Source organism: Dryobates pubescens, chromosome 2 (genome assembly GCF_014839835.1).
Source record: "Dryobates pubescens isolate bDryPub1 chromosome 2, bDryPub1.pri, whole genome shotgun sequence".
Taxonomy (NCBI): domain Eukaryota; kingdom Metazoa; phylum Chordata; class Aves; order Piciformes; family Picidae; genus Dryobates; species Dryobates pubescens.
The window spans coordinates 127,935-146,223 of record NC_071613.1 but is presented as its reverse complement, the minus strand read 5'-3'; the positions used below and the strand labels follow the sequence as shown (position 1 = coordinate 146,223).

Below are 18,289 nucleotides of genomic sequence, written 5' to 3'. Positions count from 1 at the left end.
TGGCATCATAGTAATTGAAAAACAAACTGTAAATTGTTACTGACTGCAAAGTCTTCTTTAATTTGTCTCTTGTAAATTTGTTTCACATTGGGATTGCTTTGTTCTGTTTGGGTTGTGACTAGACAACAGTAGTGAGAACTTCAGAAAAGTTGGAACTTTAAGAATATGCAATAAAATCGGAATATTATCTGCAAATTGCTGTTAAATCCACGTCAGTTGTGCGTGACTGCTTCAAGAGACTGCATTTAAATCTTGCCAATTTGGAGTGCTCAAAATCAACACTCCAGCTCTCATTAAGATTAAAACTTTGAATTTTTTGACTGAAAGACACACTCAGGATAAACAGCCTGGGCTGTCCATATGATCTAGGTATATGCTTAGATGTGAAGTAATTGTTGCTTCATTTAGATGTTAGTAAATCAATTTTCTGTGCACTCTGGCTTTAGTTTTATTTGATCAAGAAGGTGTTAATCAGATAATACCAAACTTACAGGCCTATTTTGGGTAAGAGATACACAGCCCTGTACTGTTTGGGAGATTGGTATAATTTTGTTGGGGAGACAGATCCCAGTCTTTTGGTTTTCCTTATGTTTCAGATGAGTCTGTAAAAGAGTACTTGAGCCAAACCTGAACCAGTCATGTATGAATCAGTACAGTGCAGATCTTTATTCTGTCAATCCTAGATATTGACTGAATAGTTTTGAAGTCAAACTCTAGTTTCAGATTTAAATCATGATGATGATTATTTTATTTTCTAGGGTTGAGTGTTGTGCAATAGCTTGCTCTCTAGTTGTAATTACCTTTGTGTGATGGTTTGAGCTTTACCTGGAGTTTCAAAGCTCAAATAGTAACAGACTGAGATTCCTCCCCACCCCCTTCTTCCTGGTAAGGTTAAACAAAAGAAAGTGGTAGGGGAAAGGAGAGGTAAATTCATGAAAGAAATAGTCTGGAATCGGTTTGGAAGTAAAAGAGGTAAAATTTTAACTATATACATATACATACATGTATATCCCAATAACAGGGAGGGTTCGCAATGCTAAAGGATAAGGGTAAATAGGAAAATATACAAAACCAAGCCCAGATGGCCCTGTATTCCTGGGATGCAAGTGGGTTCAGTTCCTTAGGAAAGCATGGATGCAGCTTGGAAAGTAGGTCCTGACCATGTGGTCAGTGCAGGCAGCAGCAGATGATCTCTCTCTCAAGCAGACAAAGAGCAGTAAATGATGTCTGCCCTTTTTATATTCTTGCTGGACATTAAGGGAGAGTGGAATAGACCACCTTTGACCCAGGGGACCCCTCCTCTTGGGAGAGGGAAGACCAAGTCTCTGCCCACCCAGAGCAAGTTTCTTTTGTCCTCCTGGGGCTGGGTTCTTTCAGCCTCCCCATCAAAGATGGGTGTAACCCAGCACACTTAGCAATATGGAGAACTTGAAATTTGGCATAAAGACTTTAGTATGTGTCTGTCAGCATCATTCTGTGCCCCTTAAACTGCACTTAAAAGTGAAACAGAAATACTCTTAGTATTGGCTTCCCATGGCCAGGGAATCAATTTCATATAATTAGCAGGAGCTCTTCAGGCTCCACATTTCCTAGTCTGTGGTTTGGTGATCATCATTGCAATTTAGACTGCTTGTGAGGATCAATACTTGGCTCAAAGTGGTCTTTTGGTTGGAGCTCTTCAAAACACTTTCCCATTTATGATAGTTCAGGAAAAACCTTTTTTGATTTCAGGTAGATCTCTCCTCCTCTACTCAATATCTGTACCTCCCCTCACCTCCCCCCACTTCCCCTTTATACTGAATATAAGAAAGGTTACTCCTGAGTTCTACTCCTGCACAAAACTTTTCCACCCCTCTTCATTATGCACCTTCATTTTACTTTTATTTCTGCTGAAATAACAGCATATGTTAAATCAGATTTTCCTCACAAGTATAATATTGCTTAGTAGTCTTTCCTGTTATTTTAGTCTCAGACTGTTTAGTGACTAATACTTACACGTTCCAGATCTCTGCTGAGGAACCAGCATTTCTTCATGAAGATCAGTAAGAGTCAATTGATCTGTGCAGAATTACCCAACATCATTCTGTCGTGTTCACCAGTGCAATGAATTTCAAATGCCTGCATAACCTTGCTTTCTCACTTCAACTTGTATCTGAATGATCAATGCATGGAACAGTGAGTTCTGAGAGTTCTTGCAGTGCATCAGTCTCACTCAGACTGCATCTGTTTTCCAGTAGGAAACTTGCGTGGTCCGATGCCACACCCGTGATGTTCTCTCTCCGCTCCTGTGCTTTGGCCTGGGTAACAGACACTGTGTATCTTGTTTCTCTTGTCATTTATTTCTGTCATTTTTGTTTGTGTATCTCCTAGCCCAAGAAATCCTTACTAAAACAAGATTTGAGTCTCATGGGCTTACTCATCTGGTGAAAAGATGAGGTAGTATCCGACAGGAATAGCAGAACAGGAATTGTAGATCTTGGTTTAAAAGCAGGGACTATGATGAAACAAACAAGGACTTCAAAAGAGCAAAGCGGCTGCAGTTTTAAAAGCTGTGTTTGCATCAGCTTCCTCAATTTTTTTGGTAAAAATTTGAAACTATATTCTTGATTCCTTCAAGAAAAGCAGTTATTAAAGGACAATGACCCAGATAGTGCAAACAAGAAGTCTTGAGTTTCCCCCCCTCTACTCTCCAGAAGTGCACTGGAGAGTTTTGTTTCGCTCTAGGTTGTTTAATCAGGCTATATTAAAATATTTTTATAACGTTGTCTTGTATAATAGCCTTGGTACAACTTTTACTGTGCAACTTAAATTCTTGAGATGGTTCTCATCATCTTGTGTCTTAATTAGAACAGTTAGTAAAAGGCATTCCTTCTCTGCTTCTCTGTTTTAAATGTTGATCGTTGTCATGTTCCCATGTATTTCATTCGTTTACTGGGGCTCACTGAAATGTTACACTTTTTAGCTTTCAAGACCTATTAGATCTTGTCTCTGCTTACTTTCTTTGAAAGCTGTCCTTCAGGACTGTCATAGTAATTAATATAGTTTATATAGAGTGTTAATTTCCATTAGCTCCTTAATGAATCCTTCAAGAAACTCACATTTAGGAGTGTCTCACAAAGCTGTCATTGGTTATCTTCTTTTTTTTTTTTATTCTCCTTTTCATTGCTCCACAGCACAAACAAACCAAAACAACCCCCATGTAAATTAATAGCTCCACAGAATGGTGTGGGGAGGGGGGGGATTAAAATAATTCTGTTTACTACACTGAGACGTGTAGTCTTGCCATTTGTTCATGTCCTCATTAATGTCTCAGTGCTCTGCAGTTTCAGTCAAGGATTGGTAGCATTTTGGTTTGGGGACTACATGGTCCTGGCTTTCTGGTAGTCATTTTCTACAAAACCATTGCAGTGCGTTTTTTTCCAAGGCAGTACTTCCAAGTGTTTTTGTGGACAGTACGTGAGTCTCATTTCTGTATTGTAATAGAAGGGCTTCACTGAAGCACGGAAGCAGATTGTGTGGAGAAATAGGTTGTTAGGCATCCTTGTAAATGTCAAGGATTGACAACCTACTAGTGAAGTCACCTGAAACATACAAAACAAATTTACAAGCAAGCAGGAGCTTCTTACAAATGATAGGGAAGGAAGATTAACATGTGAATACAGCTTTCCTATGGTTAAGGCTTTAAAGAAGGAGAAGTTATGAGTTGTAGTTCTGGTTTCTGGGACAGGGGAAGCAATTGTAGTTTGTATGATAAAGGATGGCAATACCATGAGCATATATACTGCCAAGGTTTGTTGTCTTCTTTTACTACAAGATTTCTAAATTACTTTTTATTGCTGACTGATTTAATAATATAACAAGCTTTGCTGATGACATCAGCTCAATGAAGAACTTTTTATTTGTGACCAGTTTAAATACAAAGACCAGAAAGGACTCTGAAAGGACAGTTTTCCACAGTACTTTATCTAAAAGTATGTTAGAGTTTGGAAGGGATCTCCAGAGATCAAGTCCAACCCCCTTCCAGAGCAGGATCAGAGGGCAGTCTGCACAGGAATGCATCCAGGCAGGTTTTGAATGTGTCCAGAGAAGGAGACTCCAAGAGCTCACGGGCAGCCTGTTCCAGTGCTCTGTCACCCTCACTGTAAGGAAGTTTCTCCTCATGTTGAGGCAAAATCTTAACATAGGTTCAAGCTTTTACCTGTTGTTCCTTGTCTTATTATTGCACACCACTGAAAAGAATTTCATGAAGGGAGCCAATGCTCAAAATTATGCCCCAAATATTGCCAAAACTTGTCCCAACATGTTTTGCTCACATGCCTCCTTTCCCCTCCTTTCTAAAGTGGGTGCTCAGCCCAGAGCTGAGTAAAGAAAGGGCCAGCCGTCTCCATGACAGGGTAAACCATAGAATCATAGAATCAGTAAGGTTGGAAAAGACCTCAGAGATCATCAAGTCCAACCTGTCACCCAACACCCCTAAACAGCCCAACCTGCCTTTTTTGGGGTAAACAACAACCTCTATGAAGTACAGAGTAGTACAGTACAGAATTAACCAGGTTGGAAAAGATCTTCAAGATCATCCAGTCCAACCTATCACCCAACACCAGCTGATCAACTAAACCATGGCACCAAGTGCCTCATCCAGGCTCTTCTTAAACACCTCCAGGGATGGTGACTCCACCACCTCCCTGGGCAGCCTATTCCAATGGCCAATCTCTCTTTCTGTGAAGAATTTCTTCCTCACATCCAGGTTGAACCTTCCCTGGCACAGCTTGAGACTGTGTCCTCTTGTTCTGGTTGCCTGGGAGAAGAGACCAACCCCCACATGGCTGCAACCTCCCTTCAGGTAGTTGTAGAGAGCAAGAAGGTCTCCCCTGAGTCTCTTCTTCTCCAGGCTAAGCAACCCCAGCTCCCTCAGCATCTCCTCAGGGCTGTGCTCCAAACCCCTCCCCAACTTTGTTGCCCTTCTCTGGACACATTCCAGCAAGTCAACATTTTTCCTAAACTGAGGGGCCCAGAACTGGACACCAGACTCAAGGTGTGGCCTAACCAGTGCTGAGTACAGGGCACAATGACTTCCCTGCTCCTGCTGGCCACACTATTCCTGATGCAGGCCAGGATGCCATTGGCACACTGCTGGCTCATGTTCAGCCTACTATCAACCAGTACCCCCAGGTCACTTTCTGCCTGGCTGCTCTCAGCCACTCTGACCCCAGCCTGTAGCACTGCATGGGGTTGTTGTGGCCACTGTGTAGAACCCTGCACTTAGATGCATTCAATCTCATTCCCTTGGCCTCTGTCCATCTGTCCAGCCTGGCAAGGTCCTTCTGCAGAGCTCTCCAACCCTCTAACAGATCAACTCCTGCCCCCAGCTTGGTGTCATCGACAAATTTACTGATGATGGACTCAATGCCCTCATCCAGATCATCAATGAAGATATTGAACAGGATGGGGCCCAGCAGTGATCCCTGGGGGATGCCACTGTTGCCTGGCTGCCACCTGGCTGTGGCACCATTCACCACCACTCTCTGGGCTCAGCCTCCAGCCAGTTCCTAACCCAGCTCAGAGTGCTGCTGCCCAAGCCAGGGGCTGACAGCTTGGCCAGGAGTTTGCTGTGGGGGACGGTGTCAAAGGCCTTGCTGAAGTCCAGGCAGCCTACATCCACAGCCTGCCCCACATCCACCAGGCAGTCACCTGGGCATAGAAGGAGATCAGGTTGGTCAGGCAGGACCTGCCCTTCCTAAACCCATGCTGGCTGGACCTGATGCCTTGGCCATCCTGTAAGTGCTGTGTGATTGCACTCAAGATGACCTGTTCCATAATCTTGCCTGGCACTGAGGTCAGGCTGACAGGTCTGGAATTCCCTAGTTCCTCCATCCAGCCCTTCTTGTGGATGGGCATCACATTGGCAGCTTCCAGTCATCTGGGACCTCTCCAGTGAGCCAGGACTGTTGAAAAATAATGGAGAGAGTTTTGGTAGCTCATCTGCCAGCTCTCTCAGCACCCCAGGATGGATCATCTCCAGTCCCATGGACTTGTGAGGATCCATGTGGCTCAGCAGGTGTCTGAGTGCTTCCTCCTGGATTACAGGGGAACTATACTGCTCCCTGCCTCTATCTGCCAGCTCAGGAGGCCAGTTGTCCTGCAGACACCCTGTCCTGCTTTTGAAAATTGAGGCAAAGAAGGTGTTAAGTACCTCTGCCTTTTCCTCATCTTTTGTACCACGTTCCCCTCCATGTCCACCAAGGGGTGGAGGTTGTCCTTGCCCTCTTCTTGCCATTAATATATTTGTAGAAGGAGTTTTTGTTGTTCTTCTCAGCAGAGGCCAGTCTAAGCTCTAAATGGGCTTTTGCCTCTTTAATTTCTTTCCTACATGACCAGGCAACATCCTTAAACATTCCATGGGTCACCTCTCCTTCCTTCCCAAGATGATACACCCTCTTTTTTCCCCCTAATTCACTCAGAAGCTCATTGCCCATGCAGGTTGTCTGCCCCGGGGCTCATCTTCTGGCACATTGGCACAGCCTGTTCTGAGCCTTCAGGAGTTCTTTCTGGAAGCAGCTGCAGCCCTCCTGGACACCTTTGTTTTTAAGGGCTGTTTCCCAAGGTACCTTCTGAGTTAGTTCCTTGAGTAGCCTAAAGTCTGCCCTCTGGAAGTGCAGAATGGAGGTTTTGTTGCTGCCCCTCTTAGCTTGACTGCATATTGAACACTCAGTTATCTCATGGTCACTGGACCCCAGAGAGCATCATGCATCCACCTTGTGGGGTGCTTGTCCTTATTCCTAGTTTGGACATAATTCTAACCACATGCTTTGTCATTGGTAAAGGTGCCTAATCAAGATTGGCTATTGGCTAAATCCAAGCCTCGAGTCTGGTATAAATATTGTCCCAACTTGTAAACAAGTTGCTCTTCGCTACTAAGCTGTTTTGCGCTGTTCTGCTCCATTGCATATGCTCTGCCTTCGTTGTACGTGCTGTGCCTTTCTTTGCAGTCTGGAGAGAAGCTGGCAACCTGGGAAGTGCCACTGTGTGTGGCAATCATAGCAATAAGTAGTGTGAGCGATCTGACAATATAAGCTTAGAGTTTGATATAGTGTCAGCAGAACAGTGCTGTGCTAGCAGCATGTAACTAAACCAAAGTACTGGTAGCTGCAAACACAAAGAGTAACAGGATGCACACATCAATCAACAACTTCACATGATATTAATAGTTTAACCAATAACGTATAACAGTAGGATGCATGGACAATTGTGAGGACCCGATGAAGTTATGCTAACCATGCTCTGCGAGTCTGTATGTCTATAGATGCTGTAGAGGTTCCTTAATACTTAGATCATACTGGTTGTCCGTATTGATTCTAAGCTCCGTTGTCAAAACCATGCCTCGGTTTACCCAGAAGTCTGCAAACAGTCCTTTGCAAGCTGCTTTGCAGCTACAGCCAGTCGTGCATCATATCCTTGTCCTGCCGGTAGGAAGAAGCAGGTACTGTGTCTTAAAGGGACTGAACCCCTCTGATAATCTTACCCAGTCAAGGAGAGAACTAGCCTGAACCATTTTGGCAGTTCTAAGGGTCTGCTACAGCCACGAGGCAGCACACCTTTGTGAGAATAAGCCACAGACTTGTGAGCCAAAGCAGCCCTTCATGTGGCCGCTCACAAGGCAGTACCATGCCCAGGCATGGGGGACAAGGAGCTGCCACCTGTTGCTCCACAACCCTGGAAATCAAAGCTGACCTAGGGCAATTCAGAGCACCATGCTCTGCCACGAGTGTCCTAGTCGCTTGCTCATTTTGACCTGAGGGGAAAAGCCACATCACTCTGTGCCACCCCCTGCCATGCTCTCAAGCCACTCCAGGAGGGAAACTGCCCCCCCCCCCCCCCAGCACTCTGCCAACTCCACAGGACCATAGCGCTGAGGGAGCCACTCAAGAGAGCCTGTCCAGGTGAACCTGCCTGATCAGCAGAAGTTTACGCTGCACCCCTACAGTGGCAGGAGAAAGATTACTTCAAGCATCTGGAAAGGACCGCCCAGGGAGCCCCTGAGCTTTCGTGGGATCCCCGGAGCCAGCTGCAGCAGCCAAGCATAGCAGTAATTTAGCAACCAGTTCAGCAAGTGAAACTGTGCCCGGAGTCATAATTTGTGATCATAATAGATTAAAAGATTTCTTTAAGTTATATGCCCTGACATGGTGTCTCTTCTAGCTGTTTAGCAGCTGCCAAATGTCATGTTGAGTCACCATCTGGTGGACAAGTGGTGGGATTGCAACCTTGGTTCTAATTGAATAACTGTTTTATAGTTTTCTAATTTGGTTTGAAATTGTTATACTGTGCCAGTTTATGGAATACATTCCATGACCGTGCACTAGAATCTGCATATAAATATGGATAAAAGGTTATTAATAATTTTATATTAATAAATAACAAAATAGTAATGTTCATAATTCATAAAACAATAACCTTATTCATTACAAAGAGATTTGCCCTATCCACTTGACATCTACCCTTCAGATATTTATAAACACTGATGAGATCCCCTCTCAGTCTTCTCAAGACTAAATAGTCCCAGGTTTTTCAGTCTTTCTTCATAGGGGAGATGCTCAACTCCCCTAATCATCCTTGTGACTCTCTGTTGGACTCTGTCCAGCAGGTCCCTGTTTCTCTTGAACTGGGTAGCCCAAAACCAGACACAGTATTGCAGGTGTGGTCTCACCAGGACAGAGCAGAAGGGAAGAAAAACCTCCCTAGACCTGCTGGACACACTTTCCTGATGCACCCCAGGATACCATTTCCTCTCTTGGCCACAAGGGCATATTGTTCTCCCACAGAGAACTTGCTGCTCACTAGGACTCCAAGATCTTTCTCCCTGGAGCTGCTTTCCAGCAGGGCAGCCCCTAACCTGTACTGGTGCCTGCTTTTATTCCTTCCCAGATGCAGGACCCTGCACTAATCCTTATTGAGCTTCATGAGGTTTGCCTGCCCCCAGCTGTTCAGCCTGTCCAGATCTTGTTGGATGACTCTAGAGCCTGATAGGTGTCAGCCCCCCCTCCAGTTTTGTGTCATCAGTGAACATGCTGAGGGTACACTCAATGCCCTCATCTAGGTTGTTGATAAAGATATTGAACAAACCTGGACCCAGTACTGATCCCTGGGGAGCACCACTGTCCACAGGGCTCCAAGTTGTCTCTGTGCCACTGATGACAGCCCTCTGAACTCTGTTGTTGAGCCAGTTTTCAATCCATCTCACAGGCCAACTGTCTGTGCCACATTTCCTAAGCTTTTCTATGAGGGTGTTACAAGAGAGAGTATCAAAAGCCTTACTGAAGTCAAGGTATATGACATCCACTGCTCCTCCCTCATCTACCCATTTGGTCATGGTTTCCTAGAAGGCTAGCAGATGAATCAGGTAGGGTCTCCCTTTGATAAATCCATGTTGGCTACTCTTGATAACCTTGTCTTCCATGTGGTTAGAGAATCAGAATTAAATTGAAAGAGAAGACATAAAATTTAACTTGGAGTTGACTGTTCTAGTGGGTGCAGAGCACCCATGTAATTGGGTGGTATTTGTTATGTGTATTCTCTTTGTAGTAGTTTTATTTCTCTCCTCCTCCATTCTATCATATTAAACTGCCTTTATCTCAGCCTCAGTGACTTTTATTTTTCCCTCCTCTGATTCTCTCCCTCTTTCCACTGGGGGAGGGGAATGAGTGAGTGGCTGTGTCATGCTGGGGTTATTTGTATGTTGCTGAGGTATCTGAAACTTTTCCTCAACATTCACACAAGAGAAATCTGCCCTAAATCTGTATGAAGTTGTTTGTTGTTTTTTTTTTTTCTGGATACTATTTAATTAGAGAAAAAGATCAAAACCTCAACATCAATGAGACCTTTGGATGTGATTTGCTAGTCATTAACTGTTGATACCAGTTAAGAATGCTGTTTGGTGGAGAAGTTAGTGTAAATCAGGCAGCCAGGGCCATTTAAGAGGGATAAAATTTCATATTTGAATAATTCTTAGCTTTCCAGTTCTATGGTGGTGGTTTGGTTTTGGTTTTGTTTGTTTGGGTGGGTTTTGATGTGTTTTTTGGGGTTTTTTTGGTTTTCATTTCATGGAAGCTGCGTAGTTCTTTGTAATTTTTACCTTAGTTAGTTTTTGTGACATTTCAGGTAGGAGACTCCACCTATAGGACAGCGACATTGTACTCTACTAGCTTAAATAATACTAAAACATTCAGAAATTCAGAGTGGTTTTGCAAAGTGAGTGCCATTTGAATTTAGTGTGTAACAGATTTTGCAGTTTGGTAAATACAGTGTATATTCTCTTGTTTTACTTGTCTGTGTTGGTATCTAGCTCCATTACCCCGCTCTGTCTAGGTGTGGTGGGTTGAGAGAGAAGGCCCAGCTTTCCCTGCCCCACCATTTTATTCTGTTTCGGTGATCCTTTATTTGATACTGCTCCATCTACCCCAATTATCTAAAATTGTTTAAATACTTTAATAGAGGAAGTTTTAGAATGCTGTGAGAGTGAGAGTATTATATTGAAATCTGGAGAAGCTCTGGGTTTTTAGCTACATGCCTTATGGAAAGAACTCAAAGTTTAAACCATATTAACTTTCTCTCCAGGGAACTTTGAGTATTAGCATTGGAAGAAAGGCTGGAAGGTGCAGTTGTTGTTGAAGAATATTTAGGAACATATCACTTCAAATCTGAATTCATTTATTTCCTAGGCAACTATGGTGGAAAGGTGCTAGAAACAATATAATGAGCTAGATGCATGTTTCATCCCAGTAGACCATTTACAATGGGCAGAGAGGATTTTCCTCTGATGGGGGGAAAAGGAAACCAGGAGACAGAGAATCGATAGCCTTTTATGAGTTTGGTAATTGTATGTTTTTTTGAAGTGTAGTATGCTTGTCTAGTACTGTCTTTTCAGAGACTAGTCCATGAGTGTGAAATTTCATCTCTTCGTATAAAATGTTACCTGTATGTGTGACTCCAGCCATTAGATGGTTAAGATGCTGTACAAAGAAATGCAACACCGGGTAGAAATTCACTCCCTCAGAAGGCACACCAGGGAGGTTAATCTTGTCTCTCCATGAAATAAAGTGACATTTTTAAAATTACCAGAAACAGGCTGTAAGGTCAGTCAATAAATGCTCTTACATTTGAATGACAGTGAAGGAATGCCCTTGCAATAATTAGAGTTAATAGGAGTAGGCTGTAGTGGAGAGAGAGCATACTAGAGGTGCATGGAAGAAGAGCAGACTGGAAAACTCCTGTTTAGCATTTAAGACTACTGAAAAAAGTCTGTTAAAATAAAGCTGACAAACTGACTTCACACTATAACACAATTAATTTTCAGAAGCAAATATTCTGGATTTATCAAAGTCAAAAGCTTCAAAAAACTTCCAAAGACATGGTCAGGTGGAGAGAAGGTTTCATACTTCTCTACTTCAGGATTCTTTTTCTCTGCTGTTGTGTATTGTGCTCAAATATTTCTTGGTTCATCTTCCCACCATTTCTCATTGGTGGTCTGGTTCTTCTGACAGATGTGGAGATCAAAAGAACTTCAGGAGGTTACGTGCTGCAGGTTTAATGACCAGTTTAATCCCATTTCCTGTGATGTGCAATGGTAATGAATAAGGGGTTAGCTGGACATGTTCTCTTAATGATCAACTGGTAACAGTTGGCATCTAATGCTTATGGTTGGTCTTAAGATTCATCAAAATGAACAATATTTTTTGCAATAATTCTTTATTTTGAAAACAAGGAAGCCTCTTCAAGCAATTACTTTATTTCTATATGACTGTGCTGGTCTGTTCCATGGGAAAGGGGTATTCTAGGCAGAGGTCCTCATCCATTTGTGTTTCTTTATTTATCAAAAGAAATACTTCTGCATTTCATTTGTAGAAAAACTGGAAGCAGAGAAATTTTGAGGTGGAAAAAGTGTTGGGGAGGAAAGGGATGAAAAAGAGGGGAAAGAAAAAGGGTGGGGGTGTTGAGGTCAAACTCCCATTGTGTTATCTATGTGTTTATGTACCACTACTGAGCAATGGGAAGCTTTCTACTAGCAGCCTGCACAAAAATGTGGTAGTTAGCATTATAATGTGGCTGCATTGCTTGGGTGTTGATTTTGGTATCTCAAGAGTATAGCAGTGTGTATTCTACTGTAGTTTTTCATTTAGACATTTCATGTCTAGATTGTTTTCTTGAAAAAACCAAACCCTTATAACGTAAAAATTGTAATTAAAAAAAAGAGTAACTTCTCTTCCTTGTATTTGTGCAGGGGGAAGTGTGGAGTCTCGCTTCTCAACGAGACAGAATCGGTATTGTCCTATCTGGAGAAAGAGGTAATACGTGACTTCTGCTTGGTTTTTTACATCTGTATTTCTAATAAATGGGAATCAGTACTTTTTGAAAGTCTTTTTTAGTGATGTTAGAATAATTCTGTTGTTGAAAACGCTGAGTTTAAAAAGTTAGTGAATAAAAAATCCATTAACACTGTAAAATGGCTTCATTATGAATATGCTTATGGAAGAATATAGTTGTGAAAGAATTTATCTTAATCTTTGTCCATTTATACAGAGAACAAGAGAGGCTTCTGTAGAGGGCAGCTTAGCATAGAAGTTTAATATTAAGGGCAGTGTGGTTAGAACTCTTGCCGGAGAAGTCTGAAGCAAAAAGTCGTTGAGTACCTCAGTGTTATCCTTATCCCAGGTGACCAGGTCCCCTGTTTCCTTCTGTAGAGGGCCCACATTTTCCCTGGTCTTTCTTTTATTGTCAGCATACCTATAGTTGTTTTCCTTGTTGCCTTTGTTGTTCCTGTCCAGATGTAACTTTACCTGGGCTATTGGTCAAGATAGTTATGACAACAGGAAGCTGATAACGTTAATTCTGTTCAACTTAATATATTTTTGTGTGTGATTCTTTTCATTATTGCTCAGTTCTGAAATAACTCTTGTCCATGAGAGATGCTCCCATTAGTCATTTAAAAAAGCTTACAACCATCTACGCTACTTAAAATATGGGTTAGTGTACCAAACCTGTGTTCTGTAAAAGTGGCCAAAGGAGGTTAGCTTAACAACTTTCCAATGGAAGGGAATACATATTTACAACCCTAATTTTAATCAGATGTTTAATCATTATGCTGTGCTTCTTTGTTTAGGATACTTTTTTTTATTCACTGGTGTATGATCCATCACTGAAAACGCTTTTAGCAGACAAGGGAGAAATCAGAGTGGGGCCTAGATATCAAGCAGATGTGCCTGACATGCTTGCAGAAGGTAAATATATTATCTGTGATTAAAAAAAAAAAAAAAGTTAAAAAAAATAAATCTTCATTTTGCATTATTGCTTGTGCTGACTTAGAACTAAGCTAATCAGTATAGGTGCAGATGAACTAAAACAGTAGGTCTGAGAAAATTGGCAGATGTCAGTGTATCCTACGGGAAAGAAAGGAAGGATGCTTGAATAGCTGTGGAAAAGATAGTGTCAGTTTCCGGTTTGTACATAACAAAATTGTGGCATTTAGTGTTTTTTTCATTTAATTGTAGGGTCCATTTAATTCTGTCATATTGGCCTCAAGGAAAAAAGATGTTGAGGACCAACCCATTTTGCAGAATAATATGCTAACAAAACAAATGAAAAATATATTCGTTCACTCCCTTTGAAAACAGTCTACATAGATGATGTGTGTCTTTGTGTCTGGTTTTTAGTTACTGACGTCCATCAGAGCACAGGGTTTGTTTTGTAGCAGGGCTGAAATAAATACTTAAAACTGTATAATATCTTTTAAATAATTGGTATTTTAAAATTCTTATTTTATTTTTAATATAGCACAACTGTCTTTGTCTCAGTCTTTTGCTGCATAGGAACTTTATTCTTTCAAACAAATTCTAGAGTTGGGATGTTATTTATGAAGCACGTCTTGTTGTTTGAAATGTTATATACTTAGTAAATTTTAAGTTAAGCTGGTTTTGTCAGTGAAATATGAACTCTACATATAGCACTAAAGAAAGATAAGGTTTCTGAGAAGTATCTAGGTATAGATACTCGTCTCAAGAATTTTGGTATTTATTCATTAATAAGAAAAAATACATTACAGGAATATCAGAACTCCTTAGTTTTACCACAAATGAGTGACCCAGCATTTATTTACAAGTTTAAATGGTACATTTGCCATTCATTGTGATCTGCCTTGTTTTTTTTTCACTCTGCTATTCTTTTTCCTTCATACAAAAAGCACTCCTTCTACAAAGCTTATTTAATAAACTGTATAAAACAAGAATTATTTGCTTTCTGGCAAGCCACAGATGCAATGGATGCTGTTCAGTATCTCACCTGTGTTTCTCTTCTAACTTTTGAGAACCATAAATTAAGTACAGGAAGTCTTTTCCAGATGGGTTTGTGAGGTGTGCAGATTTGGTTCAGAACAAGTTTATGATTGTAATGTGGTACACTGCTGTGAAATGCGCTGCCATGGCGAAACAACTAATTATGTAGACATTTATATGCTCGAGAGGAAAAGTTTCCTGGAGGACTACTGTGTGTTTCAAGTGGCCAGGAAGTATTAATGTGCTTCTGAAGCAGCTTGCTGAATTGTGTGTTGTCATGATAAGCTGTGACTGTCTGTTGGGCTGGAAGTCTTTTCCTACTGAATTCTGCTGCTTAAATTAACAAAGAGCCTAATTATGGAATACTGAATACTGCCTGTGAAGTAAATGTTTTTCCTATTAAACTGTCACCTGTTCAATTTTTTTTTTATATTAAACTCTGTATTTTTTGAAGGTTATGTTACTAGGTTTGTCTGCAGTTTAACATTCTGAATTAAATACTTGACTCAGCTAAGTGTGTGGCAAATCTTTCTCTAATGTCATGAGAAAAGGACTGTGGTGTGTTTCTCACACCCCATTAGTCCCCAAGTGAAGTAAATAATGCAGTCTTATTCATGTATTTAGTAGGCATTCATAGTCCATAAGTTATTAAAATTCAGAAACACCAAGATGCCCACAAACCAAGAATCCGGTAGCATACAGAGCACTTTGGCACTGTAGTTGAATTAATCTGCACTTTTTTCCCAGTGTGGCTGGTGGAAAAAACAGTTTGGTTTTAGGAGGATAAAAATAGTAGCTTTGAGTGATTGTTATCTTAAGTGTTTCTATAGTCTTCTGACCTCTAAGGAAAAGAAAAAGATGATGCAGCTGTTACTGTACTTTTCTGTTAATCCATCCATTGTCAAACCCTTTCATTGATGAAAGGAAATCTCGAAAATATTTAAAATCAATATAATAAAATAGTTAGATTTGGAAAAACAGGATTCTGTGAAGATTTCTGATTCTTGATATCAATTTTTCAGCCTGTATTTTAAAAAAGTGGCTAATGACATGTATGCCCGAATTATTCTGCTATAATGTATGATTTCCTAAACTAAAAGCCATGGGGAATTAAATTATAAGAAAGGATTTATACAACTTCAAAACAGTTGGGGATCACTTGACAAAAAATGGGGTTAATGTAATCTAATAATGGTTTTATAAAACAGAAAGCATTGCTAGTTTTGTGCACACATAAAATATGTCTTCAAATGTAAAAGAATGTAAGGGAAATAGACCTTTTTGAAGGTTGTTGGTAGGCATGTTCTATGTTTATAGAAAACCCCTGAAGCCATTCCCCCCAAAAATAAAGAACATATTTAGAAAAATCAAAGCTTGACAGACGGTCAGTTACTTTATTTTAAAAGCTACTGACATATAAATGCAATTCAAACAACTGAAGGCATGCCAGTTCAGATTACCTTTCAGAAGACCAGTCACAACTCGGCTAAAAAATGATAAAAATTCTTTGAGCTGTGAAAGTCACCATCACTGGAGGTGTTTAGGAGGAGACTTGATGGAGTGCTTTGTGCCATGGTTTAGTTGATTAGATGGTGTTGGATGATGGGTTGGATGCGATGATCTGTAAGGTCTCTTCCAACCTGGTCTATTTTAGTCTAGTCTAGTCTAGTCTATTCCTTCCATGTATTCTATAAACACCAAATTATTTGGCTGTAAACACACTGATGTACTCTACTAGATAAAAAAATCAAGTTGCTTGCATTTTGTCTGTACTGTGATAAATGATATTCTGTCTGAATGGATTGCTGGTGGTTTTGTTTTGGTGGGTTTGTTTGGTTTTCAGTGTCTGTTGAAGATCTATATACTTCTTGCGTGTGCGACCATTAGTAGTTATTTTATTGTTAAAGAAGTGCAATCTTAAACCTAGATTTCCTGAAGCAGTCTCAAGCATAGAATCTCATAAAAGTAAAGAATTTAATAGAATGGTACAGTAGCAGGGGCAGCTTGAGCTGGGTTCCTCCAGAGAAGGACCCCAAACAAAGGAATGCACAGATTTCTCTGGTAGACTATAGACTATGCATCCAACCTTCATGCGACCACACACCTTTTGAGTGCCCTTTCATTCACCGGTGATTTGGCTGGGATCCTAAAACACCTTTTGACTCCTTGTGCACTGTCTTCAGGCAGCAGGCTGTTACCTGGACTGGTTACAGCTGCTGGTGATGGTATAGCCTTGAAGCCTCCTTATCCTTTGATTTCTGCTCGTTATGGGGCCCTGTTTTGAATGCATTAGTACAGCTGATAAATCCAAATGTACAGCCTCTTGCCTGAGGCTTCAGCAAGTCTAGCTGCTCATGCTGAGTAAGTAAAGCTAAACAAACAGCACAATAAAGCACACAACATTGTAACTCTAAGTGATTAGTTCTGTTTAAAACTTACTTGAGTCAAACAGCTAGTATCTCTGTGGTATCATGAAGTCCTTGTATAAAACTTGAAGATTCTCATCCAAACTCAAGTAACATCTTCATATTCTACAGTTGTTCTGAAACCTCTCCTATAGATGCTTCACTTTGAGGTCAGACTTCTGTTAGATCTCTTATGAAGCCCACAAACCTGTCCAGTTTTTTCTAGTTACCAAAAATGCAGAGAATTGATTTGCTCTAACAGGTAACTTGAATTTCCCATCCTCGTTCTCTTTTTAAACAGATCATGTTGCCAAAGACTTACACCCTTAGGTCTTACAGACCTTTTGACTTGATTAATTATCTAAGAAGACTAATTATTTGAATGCTCTCTGAAATTTGGACAATGTTGAAGCAGTAAGGATCAAAGAAAAGTAACAAGACTAAAAAGAAAAAATAATTAATCCTATGTCTGGTAGTGGCTTAATCACAAGGACAGTTTTCTTCCTCTGTGTCTTGAGATTGCTTTGATTTTGTTCTAGCTGAAAGCAAAATTGTAGCATATGAAGGTAATTCCTATTCATGTATTCCATATATATGTATGACATTTAGTAGAGGTTGAAGGAAGCAGCTCTGTGGGAAGGCCCCTGGGATGTTAGTGGATAGTAAGAGGGTGTAAAACACTATTGTACCCTGGCAATGAATTCAGCCAACAGCATTCTGGGTTGTCACCTGGCGCGTAGCCACTAGGTCAAGCAAAGTGATCAGCTTTCTTGACAGAGCACTCATTAGATCACATCTAGATACTGGACCTAGGCTTGAGTCTCCCAGTATGGGAAAGTTGTTGATGAGCTAAGTTGAGTGGAGGCCATTACCCTTGTTGGGAGGTTGTGTTGTCTCTTGAAGGTTTTCAAACACCAGGTGGATAAAGCTGTGGTCTGAGCTCACATCTGAGTAAGGTTTGAGGAGGAGCTTGGGTAGAGACTTTGTGAGATCCCTTCCAACCTGAACTGATCCTACTGTGGTGCTCCAGCTTAAGAACCTGCTAATATGATTCAACTCAGTCCTTCTGCCTCTTACCCTGGGCAAGTGCTTTTTTATATGCAGAGGTTTACATCTTAATAAACAGGAATGCGAGTGAACAGTTTAATCAAAACATCTGTGCTTCAAAGATGATCTTAGACCACTTCTTTTTCTGTGCTTATGTAGTCACATACCATTAAGAAAAGCTTCAAGAGAAACCCTAAACTGCCACTTAGTTGCATTTCCTCCAGATAATGCCAGGTAACTTGCATGTTTTCAGTCACTGCCACTAGCCAGCTCAGTTTCATGACTTTCCCACAAAAGCTTGAGACAATATATTGAGCTTTTAGTAAATCTCAGTCTAAAAATAAAAGGAACACCTGAAGATTAGGAAGTGCCAACATTAATGTTAAGCTAACTGCAGTAATACCTACCAAGAAATCTTTGGTATAATTAGATGATGATACTGCAATGTAAGAAAAAGTATAACGTGTATAGTATGACTCAGTTAACAGAGCAGCTACTAACCTTTAAAAATTT

At 40.8% G+C, this 18,289-nt stretch overlaps 1 protein-coding gene across 1 annotated transcript in view; it reads left to right on the top strand.

The window, feature by feature from the left end:
* The window catches only part of MTA3 (metastasis associated 1 family member 3), a 122,178-nt gene that overhangs the window by 50,025 nt on the left and 53,864 nt on the right, over positions 1–18,289 (top strand). The window contains exons 5-6 of the mRNA XM_054169086.1: positions 12,278–12,341; positions 13,157–13,274. Of these exons, the coding sequence (XP_054025061.1) occupies positions 12,278–12,341; positions 13,157–13,274 (182 nt within the window). The remainder of the gene's footprint in view (positions 1–12,277; positions 12,342–13,156; positions 13,275–18,289) is intronic.